Below are 14,422 nucleotides of genomic sequence, written 5' to 3'. Positions count from 1 at the left end.
CACTTGATTTTACACCGATCGGGAGGGGTTGACGAGATGTCGCGTCGAAACTTTGACCGTCATTTTAATGCAAGTTACTGAGAGTTGGCACCTAGGCCAAAATAAAGTTCTCTTTATGGTTCAAATGGCTCTGAGCACTATGGGACTTAACATCTGTGGTCATCAGTCCCCTAGAACTTAGAACTAGTTAAACCTAACTAACCTAGGGACATCACACACATCCATGCCAGAGGCAGGATTCGAACCTGCGACCGTAGCGGTCACGCGGTTCCAGACTGAAGCGCCTAGAACCGCACGGCCACACCGGCCGGCAGTTCTCTTTATTTTCGCCGTACTTTCACCCTGAGAAGTTTAGACTGTATCAGAGAGCGACCTATGGTTGGTTCCCCTTGAGAGACTTTCTTTCTGCTAGTATCATATCAACTTGCACCACTTGTTACGGAGCACCCTGTATATCCAGTATAGTTCAAACTTCGCCGTGAGTTCTGCAATCTGGCACAGGTAACATGTTGATATTTCTAAGGGGTGTGGTTTGAGGATATGGAAATGAAGAGAAAGTGGAATTTGCTTGTGTGAGTACGTTGCTGAGGACCAGAGGAAAGGTGGATTGTTGAGTGATTAGTTTGCTGGATGCATACTGGGAAGGCGGCGGTGGGGTGGGTAGACTGCTGTGGCCTGTTGTGGGGTTGTAAACCGCTGAGAGCTATGGCGGGACGAAATCTATCCGTCGTTTTTAGGTTCCCCGTTTAATACACAATACACAGTGGGTATTTGAACGTCGTGGGATACACTGCTTCTTCACCCCCCACAGTGGTTCTTAACACACAGTAAGTGATGTTTGTACCAAGTTTGATTGAAATCGGTGCAGTGGTTTAGGAGGAGATTTGGAACATACATATATAAATATACACACATATATACTTCTTTTTTGTAATTTGTATGGATGCAACACTGTTTATTCATTTGCCTTTCCGTTTTATTGTACGTATTCTCAATAAAAGTTTTGTGTATGGATTAATGTAATAGATGAAAATGGGACAAAATATTACATTATGTTGTTATGGTTCATTCCAAACCTGACATTAATGAGAGTAAAAGGTATGTAAGTGACATCGTTAAAGGCAGAAAGGTGTAAGTGGCAAGCAGATTAGTCGTATAAACAGTACTGACTACATCATTCTCAATTTAATTCACTGACATAGCATAATTAATAACCACTGTATTTTGTGGCTATTGCAGGCAATGTAAAAAAATGAACATAGAAATTTATATCTGATACAGACTTTGGAGACCATTTTCGCAGATCATGATTTTGTCACCTACACCTTTTTTCTTCTAACCGCCTCTTCGAAGATGGGCCCCAGAAGAATTTGCACCTTTTTCAACTAATTCCACAGACAGAAGGTGGAACGCAACGAGAAAACTGAGCGCGACATCTACTCTGGTGAGCTTAAGCAAGATTAATCAGTGGTACTCACTTGTTAGCTGATAGATCCAGCACCATCAGACTCTTCAGGGGACAGAGGTCCGAAGTGTAGAGAGACGTGATGCCGTTGTTGTTCAGGTAGATGGACTTGAGGTCGGCCAGTCTGGACGAGACGAAGTGGATGTTAGAGACGCGGTTTCCGGCCATTCTGAGGCGGGACACGCCCGTCGGTACGTTCAGTGGCAGGCGTGAGCAGCCAACGCAGCGGTACGTGTGGGCTTTTTCGTTCCAGCACTTGCACTGCATCGGACTGGACGCCGACACACTGGCCAACAGCCAGACTGCCAACAGCAGCCGCCAACACTGCGACCGGGCCACCACAGATGGGACATCGAAGAGCAGATCCATTGTCTGCAAAAAACAGAGAAAGAGGTTCGAGGAGCTGTGGCTACTGTCAGGACCGGCTTCAAGACGCGCGGGCCCGTATCACTGATGACCTGCAGAGTCCCGTAATCAGCAATATACAGGGTGTTACAAAAAGGTACGGCCAAACTTTCAGGAAACATTCCTCACACACAAAGAAAGAAAATATGTTATGTGGACATGTGTCCGGAAACGCTTACTTTCCATGTTAGAGCTCATTTTATTACTTCTCTTCAAATCACATTAATCATGGAATAGAAACACACAGCAACAGAACGTACCAGCGTGACTTCAAACACTTTGTTACAGGAAATGTTCAAAATGTCCTCCGTTAGCGAGGATACATGCATCCATCCTCCGTCGCATGGAATCCCTGATGCGCTGATGCAACCCTGGAGAATGGCTTATTGTATCACAGTCGTCCACAATACGAGCCTGAAGAGTCTCTACATTTGGTATCGGGGTTGCGTAGACAAGAGCTTTCAAATGCCCCCATAAATGAAAGTCAAGAGGGTTGAGGTCAGGAGAGCGTAGAGGCCATGGAATTGGTCCGCCTCTACCAATCCATCGGTCACCGAATCTGTTGTTGAGAAGCGTACGAACACTTCGACTGAAATGTGCAGGAGCTCCATCGTGCATGAACCATATGTTGTGTCGTACTTGTAAAGGTACATGTTCTAGCAGCACAGGTAGAGTATCCCTTATGAAATCACGATAACGTGCTCCATTGAGCGTAGGTGGAAGAACATGGGGCCCAATCAAGACATCACCAACAATGCCTGCCCAAATGTTCACAGAAAATCTCTGTTCATGACGTGATTGCACAATTGCGTGCGGATTCTCGTCAGCCCTCACATGTTGATTGTGAAAATTTACAATTTGATCACGTTGTAATGAAGCCTCATCCGTAAAGAGAACATTTGCACTGAAATATGGATTGACACATTCATTGTTGGATGAACCATTCGCAGAAGCGTGCCCGTGGAGCCCAATCAGCTGCTCATAGTGCCTGCACACGCTGTACATGGTACGGAAACAACTGGTTCTCCCGTAGCACTCTCCATACAGTGACGTGGTCAACGTTACCTTGTACAGCAGCAACTTCTCTGACGCTGACATTAGGGTTATCGTCAACTGCACGAAGAATTGCCTCGTCCATTGCAGGTGTCCTCGTCGTTCTAGGTCTTCCCCAGTCGCGAGTCATAGGCTATAATGTTCCGTGCTCCCTAAGACGCCGATCAATTGCTTCGAATGTCTTCCTGGCGGGACGCCTTCGTTCTGGAAATCTGTCTCGATACAAACGTACCGCGCCACGGCTATTGCCCCGTGCTAATCCATACATCAAATGGACATCTGCCAACTCCGCATTTGTAAACACTGCACTGACTGCAAAACCACTTTCGTGATGAACACTAACCTGTTGATGCTACGTACTGATGTGCTTGATGCTAGTACTGAAGAGCAATGAGTCGCATGTCAACACAAGCACCGAAGTCAACATTACCTTCCTTCAATTGGGCCAACTGGAGGTGAATCGAGGAAGTACAGTACATACTGACGAAACTGAAATGAGCTCTAACATGGAAATTAAGTGCTTCCGGACACATGTTCACATAACACCTTTTCTTTATTTGTGTGTGAGGAATGTTTCCTGAAAGTTTGGCCGTACCTTTTTATAACACCCTGTATACCCTCTATTTTTAAACCTACAATGTTGGTGCATAAGTTCATACCGTTTTATACACGTTTAATAAACATAACAGATACATGTAACAGAGACTTTACTCATGAATAATAGGATAACTCGGGGCGGAACGGGATACTTAATGTTTAACAATTTCTATAAAATAAGGGAACACAAAGAAACACTTCTTAAAATGATAAGAAAACACCTTGTAGTGTAACCTAATGTACCTTATTTTAAAATCACTTAAAACAATACATTTTGCATTTTTTTACAATTTTTCAAAGAAAGTCTTGCATATTTCCCGTTTCGCCCAACCCACGGGGCAGAATGGGATAAGAGTATTTTTTGTTAAATTATTGCATAAAAGTTGAATTTGAATTGTTAATATCGTATTAAACTATGATAAAATGTTGTATAACAGGCAATTCAGACTAAGGAATGTGTAATTTAAACAATTAAAAAGTAATTCTTCAAAATAAGAAAATATTTTAATGTCATTCTGAAAAATGTACAGTGCTTAATAACCACCAAACCACTAACTACTAGCCCTTTCGACAATAGTCACAAATCAGTATTTCCTCTTCATCTTCACTGTCTATGCGAGCACATGAGTTGTGTGCCCACTCTGGCATGCGACCCAGCCCTCATTAGAAACGGAGTAGAAGTCCCCACAGTAGAGACACTCAGCATCCTCTCTCTCTGATTCTCTCTTCTCCATCATCTTCTTCCTTTTACTTTTCTTAAGGTCTTTGATGTGCTCTGATTTGGTTTTCTTGGGTGTACAGTTTGATATTTTTGCCTTAAGTTGCATTGCACCTGACGTCTCTGTCCTGACATCGTTCATATTTGTACACCCTCCTCCTTTCTGTAGGCCTACATTACGTGCGACAGCATTCTGCAGTTCCTTCTTACAAGGAGAATCTGTTAATACGACGGTTTTTCCTTTTCGTCTTGTAGTCCGCCGAGTATTTTGACAGATAAGTGGGATTGGAATGACAGCCTCGGGCGATATCTGGAAAGCTGAGTTGTTCGGTGTACATAGCTGGTTTGGAGAGTCTGGCATCCATGAACATCCAGGCTGGGTTTGCTTTCTACTTGCATCAAAATACGACGGTGCAGAACGAGACACTGTCCCATTCTGCCCCGTCCCGTTCCGCCCCAAGAGTACTTTTCATGTTTACAACTTTCATGGAGTGTAATAACTGACGTATTTAAACGCATTAAATAACTAAAGTCTAACAAATGCCATGCACTTTAAGGGAATGTGTCATTTTAGGGTATACAATTAACAATTAACAGCATACCTGGCGTAGAAACTCACCAAACGGTAGAACAACGTAAGCGGTAACGTGACGGACTACAATTCACTTAGATCTCGCACTTCAAACTATGTCAGAATGGCTGCCCTCACTTCCCTTCCAATTGGGGAAATAGTTACATGCCCATACAACAGGTTGCAGCACTGTCCAGTCTAGAAAAGAGCAATTTCCCATTGTGCCTGGCTATCCCGTTCTGCCCCGAGTTCCCCTATATTATCTTTCACTATTTACAACTGTCTCCCAACGCAGGGGTAACTTTTCGATTCTGCGACTGTAGAGGTCACGTGGTTTTGAGGCGAAGAACTCGCCGAGCCATGTTCGGGGCGCATTTTCATCCAGAAAGGTAATTTCTTGAGAGTTGCTTGATAGAGAGTTGATAAGGTGGGTGCGGAATGACTTGCCAACTCCTGCATATTGTTTTTCGTCATTCTAGCAGAATACGGTCGAGCGTGATCGTTGAGCAGCGTCGCTTCACGCAGTCTTCCTGGTGGTTGTTCTTGGACGGCGTCTGCAAGACGTCTCAGTTGTTGACAATAAATGTCAACAGAGGTGGTTACAACTCGGGGAAGCAATGCGTAGTGCAACACACCGTCACCGTTCTACCAGACACATAACATTATTTTTTTGTGGACGCGCGGGGGTCTTTGTGTAGGAAGTTGATGCTTTGTCTCGGCTCGGGCATTACTTTCTTTTTTTTTGTGTTAGCATAAAGGCACTATTCCTCGTCAGCAGTAACGATACAGTTTGGGAATGATCGGTGTTGCTCACGAGCCAATTGATGACGAACAAGCATAGGTGCACATATGACCACCAGCCGATTTGAGTGGTTTTGGGTTATAGTATTCAGCACCCATACACCTGATTTTTGAACCGTACCCGTTGCATGTAAATGGCGTGTGGGATTAGCCGAGCGGTCTTGGGCGCTGCAGTCATACTCTGTGCGGCTGGTCCCGGCGGAGGTTTGAGTCTTCTCTCGGGAATGGGTGTGTGTGTTTGTCCTTAGGATAATTTAGGTTAAGTAGTGTGTAAGCTTAGGGACTGATGACCTTAGCAGTTTTTCTTTTTTTTTTTTAATCTTATGGGACTCAACAGCTAAGGTCATCAGTCTCTAAGCTTACACACTACTTAACCTAAATTATCCTAAGGACAAACACACACAACCATGCCCGAGGGAGGACTCGAACCTCCGCCGGGACCAGCGGCACAAAAAATGGTTCAAATGGCTCTGAGCACTATGGGACTCAACTGCTGAGGTCATTAGTCCCCTAGAACTTAGAACTAGTTAAACCTAACTAACCTAAGGACATCATAAACATCCATGCCCGAGGCAGGATTCGAACCTGCGACCGTAGCAGTCTTGCGGTTCCAGACTGCAGCGCCTTTAACCGCACGGCCACTTCGGCCGGCCCAGCGGCACAGTCCCTGACTGCAGCGCCTAGACTGCTCGGCTAATCCCGCGCGGCCCTTAGCAGTTAAGTCCCATAAGATATCACACACATTTGAACTTTAACTTACATGTAAATGTCACACGACGGAGGAATAATCACAGTTCATCACATTTGGCCGTTCTCGAGTACACTGACGTGGATCATTGTGTATTAATGCGTTTAGAGGATCTTCATCGAACCCCAAAGGTCTTCCTAAAGTCACTAACGTCAAAAAGACCCTCGTGACAACGAGATAACCATTTTTCTGCCGTGTTCCATCGAAAGGCATTGTCCTCATACGCCGCGAAAATGTTTCTGGGTGCTTCCCCTCCTGTCACTCCCCTATTGAACTCAAAAAGAAGAATTTTTTGTATCGGAAATGTTCTAATTTCTACACTTCACAATCCATTTTCTAGAGTCCACAGCTCCACTCACTGTCTCCAGACGAAAAAAATGGCAATACGTAAACTTAGCTAGCTACAGTGAAGTACAAATGAAAAATGACAATCGATAAACGAACCCAAAGCAGTTGAAATACCAACGTGTAAAACAAAAACTCTAGGAACATATGCAGCAAGGTAATATTATTTTACTTAGACATGAAACGTAAAGGAAACGTCTTATATAATTTTGTTTCACTGATGTTGCATTTTGCAAATACGAGTCTTTTATATTTTACATTTTTGTAGGTCCGGTCGGTTGTGAAATTGAAACTGTAGTGAAAATCAGAAATGTTTTATTTGCAGCACTTAATTACATATTCCAAACACTTATCTACTTTGTCGCCAGTCTGTTTTACGCATTTATAGTACACCCTCGTCATAGAAGACCACCTGTGCTAACTTCTAATTCTCCGTTTTGGTCCGCTGCTCGTTGACTGCGCCAAAATGCTGTCATTGGTTGATGCGAGCAAAGAGATGAAAATCTGATGGAGCCCAGTACCGGCTGTATAGGAGGCGGTCAAATACTTGCATGCCCCATCAACGTCTGTACGTCCTGCTTCAAAATTCCTGCATCACTACCACAATTTGCTGTCACACATGACAGGTACGTTATGTGGCCTGCATGTAATCAGGCGGAACTCCTCAACATGAAGAAATCGAATAACAGCATTCACTTCATACTGGGCAGGAGCCACTATTATTTTATTTATGTGAAAGAGAGCGTGGGGAAAGAAGGGGAAGGATGGGTGGGAAACTAGCGACTTCCATCCGCACAGGGCAGTATGGTAATGCAATGGTGAAAGTTGAAAATTTATGCCGCACCGGGACTCGAGACAGGATTTACCGCTTCATATCAGCGGTTGTCATAACCGCTTCGGCACCAGCCGCATCATCACGATTTGAGTCTGTTCTGTCGGACAAATATATACACTACTGGCCATTAAAATTGCTACACCAAGAAGAAATCCAGATGATAAACGGGTATTCATTGAACAAATATATTATACTAGAACTGATATGTGATTACATTTTCACGCAATTTGGGTGCGTAGATCCTGAGAAATCAGTACCCAGAACAACCACCTCTGGCCTTAATAACGGCCTTGATACGCGTGGGCATTGAGTGAAACAGAGCTTGGATGCCCATGCAGCTTCAACACGATACCACAGTTCATCAAGAGTAATGAATGGCGCATTGTGACGAGCCAGTTGCTCGGCCACCATTGACCACACATTTTCAATTGGTGAGAGATCTGGAGAATGTGCTGGCCAGGGTAGCAGTCGAACATTTTCTGTATCCAGAAAGGCCCGTACAGGACCTGCAACATGCGGTCGTGCATTATCCTGCTGAAATGTGGGGTTTCCCAGGGATCGAATGAATGGTAGAGCCACGGGTCGTAACACATCTGAAATGCAACGTCGACTATTCAAAGTGCCGTCAATGTGAAGAAGAGGAGACCGAGACGTGTAACCAGTGGCACCCCATACCATTACACCCGGTGATACGCCAGTATGGCGATGACGAATACACGCTTCCAATGTGCGTTCACCGCGATGTCGCCAAACACTGATGCGACCATCATGATGCTGTAAAAATAACCTGGATTCATCCGAAAAAAATGACGTTCTGCAATTCGTGCACCCAGGTGCGTCGTTGAGTACACCATCGTAGGCACATCTGTCTGTGATGAAGCGTCAAGGGTAATCGTAGCCATGGTCTCCGAGCTGATAGTCCATGCTGCTGCAGACGTCGTCGAACTGTCCGTGCAGATGGTCATTGTCTTGCAAACGTCCCCATCTGTTGACTCAGGGATCGAGACGTGGCTGCACGATCCGTTACAGCCATGTGGATAAGATGCCCGTCATATCGACTGCTAGTAATACGAGGCCGTTGGGTTTCAGCACTGCGTTCCGTATTACCTTCCTGAACCCACCGATTCCATATTCTGCTAACAGTCATTGGATCTCGACCAACGCGATCAGCAATATCACGATACGATAAACCGCAATCGCGATAGGCTACAATCCGACCTTTATCAAAGCCGTAAACGTGATGGTACGCATTTATCCTCCTTACAACGTTTCACCAGGCAACGCCGCTCAACTGCTGTTTGTGTATGAGAAATCGGTTGGAAACTTTCCTCATGTCAGCACGTTGTAGGTGTCGCCACCGGCCCCAACCTTGTGTGAATGCTCTGAAAAGCTAATCATTTGCATATCACAGCATCTTCTTGCTGTCGGTTAAATTTCGCATCTTTAGCACGTCACCTTCGTGGTGCAGCAATTTTGATGGCCAGTAGTGTACATTTCTGTAAGAGTGTGACGACTCTTTGAAGTTAGTTCCAGTGCAGATGCCTTAAATCGTCAAAAACTCGTACTGGAATCAATAATTCGCAAGTATTGGGTTGATGGACGAGGGACGCTGTATTGCAGCGTCCGATGATTGGGAAATTTGAGTCGGTCATGGACCGCGTCCGGATGGCCGAAGCGGTTAAGGCAACCACTCATGAAAGACGGTAAATCTGGTTCGAGTCCCAGTACAGCACAGATTTTCAGCTTTCGCCATTGCATTACTACAGTGCCCTGTGTGGCTGAATGTCATGAGTTTCCTACCCATCCTTTACCCCTTTCTTTCCCCTTCCTATATCTCACAAAAAAATATTCGCCAGCTGCGTCATTACGTGTGCATCTATTCTTCCTGATAGGCCCCACAGAACAGGCACCACTCACATGTATACTATTGTTCTGGGCATATCTGGGTGCTCCCTGTGTGCTCAGAACTAAAAAGTGCGATGTAACGCGATCGACTGACATACTAGAGACACTGCGCAATACACCTGCGCAAAGTTTTGGCGGATTTTCACAGTGGGTAAATTTTTGTGACCGACAGACCATTGAAACGAAAACGCTCGTAAATAATAATTACATGACATAATTGTTGGTAATCAAAAGTGTGTAAACAGAATTATTTCCTGTTTCAGAACAAGTATTATAGTCAGTCTGTCGGCCTACATATGAGTTCACCCCTTAGTTCTATACTATCTGGAATTCTCATGGACGTTTCGAACAAATTTCCTAACAGAAAGAACCACTGAAGACCAAAGTTAAGCACTGGTTCAGGAAAGTGGATGATGTGCTGCATTTATGGACCAGTACCACCAGGAAAGTTGCAGCATTAGAAAATTGTAGCGAAATACAGGAAGATCTGCAGCGGATAGGCACTTGGTGCAGGGAGTGCAACTGATCCTTAACATAGACAAATGTAATGTATTGCGAATACATAGAAAGAAGGATCCTTTATTGTATGATTATATGACAGCGGAACAAGCACTGGTAGCAGTTACTTTTGTAAAATATCTGGGAGTATGCGTGCAGAACGATTTGAAGCGGAATGATCATATAAAATTAATTGTTGGTAAGGCGGGTACCAGGTTGAGATACATTGGGAGAGTCCTTAAAAATGTAGTCCATCAACAAAGGAGGTGGCTTACAAAACACTCGTTCGACCTATACTTGAGTATTGCTCATCAGTGTGGGATCCGTACCAGATCGGGTTGACGGAGGAGATAGAGAAGATCCAAAGAAGAGCGGCGCGTTTCGTCACAGGGTTATTTGGTAAGCGTGATAGCGTTACGGAGATGTTTAGCAAACTCAAGTGGCAGGCTCTGCAAGAGAGGCGCTCTGCATCGCGGTGTAGCTTGCTGTCCAGGTTCCGAGAGGGTGCGTTTCTGGATGAGGTATCGAATATATTGCTTCCCCCTACTTAATCCTCCCGAGAATATCACGAATGTAAAATTAGAGAGATTCGAGCGCGCACGGAGGCTTTCCGGCAGTCGTTCTTCCCGCGAACCATACGCGACTGGAACAGGAAAGGGAGGTAATGACAGTGGCACGTAAAGTGCCCTCCGCCACACACCGTTGGGTGGCTTGCGGAGTATAAATGTAGATGTAGATGTAGAAAGTAGGCAAGTTACTAAAATATTTCAACTCTCAACATAAGAAAATTCAGTTTAATATGGAGCTGGAGACTCTCCTATAAACTTCTTGGTCTTTGATATAGAAATTAGCACAAGGAGACACTTAATTAGACATTACAGAAAAAAACATAGGTACAGGTACGGTAATCTAGACAGCCACAAACATTCAGCTTTCCATTCGATGGCGGGTCCCTCACATCCGTTCCATTATCTAAATTAGCCTTTCAGACAGAACTACAGACCATGAAACATATCGCTTCCGGCATTGCCTATCGCTCTGTTTTGATTGATAAAATACTACGAAAAAAGAAAATACGTAACATTATACCAATTTCGTACGCTGTCCAACGGCAGTCAGTCAATAGTTACAAAAACTGGTGCAAACTCCCCAATATTGGCAGCATTTCTGATAATCTTGCAGAAAATCTAATGTCTCTCAACTACAGATCTGAATTTTATAATACCAACCGCATATCAAAATTTTTATTAAAATTGCAAAGACAAACTGCCAGCCTTGGCACAGTGTGGTGTGTATAAAATAACATGCAGGCAATGTGGGGAAGTATATATTGGTCACCCAGGCAGAACTGTGGCAATTAGGTTATCTGAACATTAAAGAAACTGGAGATTAAGGAAGAAAGTTTCAATCTTTGCCGATTATATTTTAACAGTAAACGATTCATTTGATGTAGAATGTCAAGTTTTACATTCTGTTCAGGAAAGCAGAAAGATGACCTTTCACTCTCTTGGAAATACTGGAAATCAAGAAACATTTGTCACAAAATGCCAGCTTAGTTTTAAATGATAAGACTCAATTTCCTTTTTCACCTACGTTAAACTAAGTTTTTGTTACAAATGCTACATACAAATTGTAGATTCAACTTATTTCTCAGCAGTTATTAAATATATCTGTACATAAAAAACCTAATTATTTCTGTGTAACAAAAAATATTTCCTTCGCCATTTTACCCTTCTGTACAAATGATGTATGTGTAAGTCGCACATAACTTTATCTGTGTTTACGACATTCTATTGTCACCCGAAGATGGCCTAAAAAGCCGAAAACATTTTCGCGACCACAAAAAAATCTAATTTTGACACTAAAACTCCAATGAGGCCATTTGTAAACACATAAGGCACTTAACGTACCCTTTAAATGTCACGTAAAAAGCATTATAAGAAATCTATATGATAACATTTTTTCCTGTTAGTAGAGACAACTCTCATCGCCAAGAAACATTAAACGATTGGCTGAGTACGGTTTGTCCTTGTATGATTAGATCCATTAACAATCGTGATAATTTGCAATGCCGGGAATCGATTGCAAGCGTGGTTCTTCTTAATCTCATAAGGAAAATCCGTTTCAGACTTATCATTTAATGGTTCGTGATATGATAAAATGTTTGTCTACAACAACACGATATCACATAACAAACAGATACTCTAGAATTTATTGGGAGTGACTCATTTGCAATTTCAGCCGCACTGGAAGCTGCTCCTTCTGCACAATATCCTTAACGTTTTGAAATTAATCAAAAGTCTCTTGAAGATTGTAAGAGGACTACTGGAAGTTCAGTGAGATGATACAAAATATTTTCACTGCGGGGCGTCGATGAAAACTTATTCATCTCTTCCACTTTGGCAAAATATCTTTCTCTGCAAACAAAACAGATTCGCACGACGCTGGTTTTACATGTTGTATTGGGGCGTCGAGTAGCCGTCGTAAGCTCTGCCGTAAGAGAAAACTCGTGCAACTTAATATACCGTTGTCTAGTGACCAGAGAACTGATGACAAGGTAATAGCACTTAAGTTGCAAGTGGAGCATACGTCTCAAGTTCACAGTGGCAGCCACACGATTATTCGGGTTGGTTTTTAGGGTCTATGAATCTGTAGATATACCGTCCTACTTTCGAAAAAACGTCATCCACACAATCCTGAATATACCAAGGGCAGATAAGTACGAGAACTATCGCGCAATCAGCTTAACAATTCATTCATCCTAATTGGTGACAGGAATGATATACAGAAGACTGGGAATGAAAATTGAGGTTCCATTAGATGACGATCAGTTTGCTTTTACGAAAAGAAAAGGCAACAGAAGTGCGGTTCTGACGTTGAAGTTGATTATGGAAGCAAGTCTGGAAAGAAATCAAGACACGTTCATAGGATTTGTTGACCGGGAAAAAACTTTCGACGATGTAAAATTGTACAAGATATTCGAAATTCTCAGGAAACTTAGGTCTGTTTTGTACGGAAAAGTGGTTGATATATAGCACGTACAGGAACCAAGAGGGAAAAATAACAATGAAAGACCAAGAATGAAGCGCTCAGATTAAGCGTTTGAGAATAGGTGTTGCACAAGAATGTTGGAAATTAGGTGGAGTAATAACATAAGAAATGAGGTTTCCCGCAGACACAGTAAGGGGCGGAACGTTTGGGAAACATTGCTGGCCGCGCGGGGACGCCGTGCGGTCTCAGGCGCCTTGCCACGGTTCGTGCGGCTGTCCCCGTCGGAGGTTCGAGTCCTCCCTCGGGCATGGGTGTGTTGTCCTTAGCGTAAGTTAGTTTAAGTAGTGTGTAAGGCTAGGGACCGATGACCTCAGCAGTTTGGTCCCATAGGAACTTACCACAAGTTTCCAAATTTCCAAACATTGCCAATATGAAGCACAGGATATAGGACATACGGGAAGACATCTCTGTGCAACAGCAACATCCATGGCACTAGAGGAAACTGTAGAGGAAGAAAACGGTAAGGGATGGCAGAAATTGGAGTATATTATACAAGTAACTGAAGACGTAAGTTGCAAGTGCTACTCTGAGATGTTTGGCACAGGCGAGGAAAGCGTGGCGGGTCGCATCAAACCAGTCAGAAGACTGTTCACAGAAAAAAAAGTTGTCGATGTTCACATCTTATATCACATATTGCCGTAAACTAACTTATATTTTGATTGGTTCAAATGGCACTGAGCACTATGGGACTTCTGAGGTCATCAGTCCCCTAGAACTTAGAACAACTTAAACTTAACTATCCTAAGGACATCACGCACAGCCATTCCCGAGACAGGATTCGAACCTGCGACCGTAGCGGTCGCGCAGTTCCAGACTGTAGCGCCTAGAACCGCTCGGTCACTCCGGCCGGCTATATTTTTCCAAACACAATTTTGGAAGTTCCTTCCTGGTGCGATTTTCATTTGTAGATAGATTTGCGACTGGATTCATGACTTCCTTGCACAGAGAACTCAACACGTCTTTCTTAAAGGAACAAAATCGACAGATGTAAAAGAAATTTAGGAGTACCCCAAGGAAATGCGAAAGAATTGTTACTGTTCACAATGTACAGTGTACAAATAACCTTATAGGTCGCGCAACCATAGCTAAAAAAAACTTGTACATAATGTGAAGGGCAATCAAACAGTTTAATTCGGAGATGGTAAAATAGTCTATATTAAACTGAGAGAAATTCCAAATCCACAATTGCTGTTTATTATTTTTCACTGTTTGACGACCTGTTTCACACCCTGGAGTTATATCTCCAGATCATATAAAACTAATACTTCATTTGCCATGACTTCCAAGTGCGCCTAGGAACATGTCACTCTTCAGTAAAACCTTGGATGAAGCGGCAGAAGGGCATCTAATCCGAACCATGCATTATCAGTAATATATCTCCAAAACAGTGTCAAAAGACGAGCCCGGATAGCAAATGACAATCTACGTGT

At 43.4% G+C, this 14,422-nt stretch overlaps 1 protein-coding gene across 2 annotated transcripts in view; it reads right to left on the bottom strand.

Annotated features, from left to right (window-relative positions):
* Positions 1-14,422, bottom strand: part of LOC126198533 (reticulon-4 receptor-like) — a 44,927-nt gene that overhangs the window by 17,876 nt on the left and 12,629 nt on the right. For both annotated transcript variants that reach the window (XM_049934931.1, XM_049934930.1), the window contains exon 2: positions 1,479-1,837. In XM_049934931.1, coding sequence (XP_049790888.1) covers positions 1,479-1,837 — 359 coding nt within the window. The remainder of the gene's footprint in view (positions 1-1,478; positions 1,838-14,422) is intronic.

Source organism: Schistocerca nitens, chromosome 8 (genome assembly GCF_023898315.1).
Source record: "Schistocerca nitens isolate TAMUIC-IGC-003100 chromosome 8, iqSchNite1.1, whole genome shotgun sequence".
Taxonomy (NCBI): domain Eukaryota; kingdom Metazoa; phylum Arthropoda; class Insecta; order Orthoptera; family Acrididae; genus Schistocerca; species Schistocerca nitens.
The sequence above is the reverse complement of the archived record's forward strand: the minus strand, read 5'-3'. Positions and strand labels throughout refer to the sequence as shown.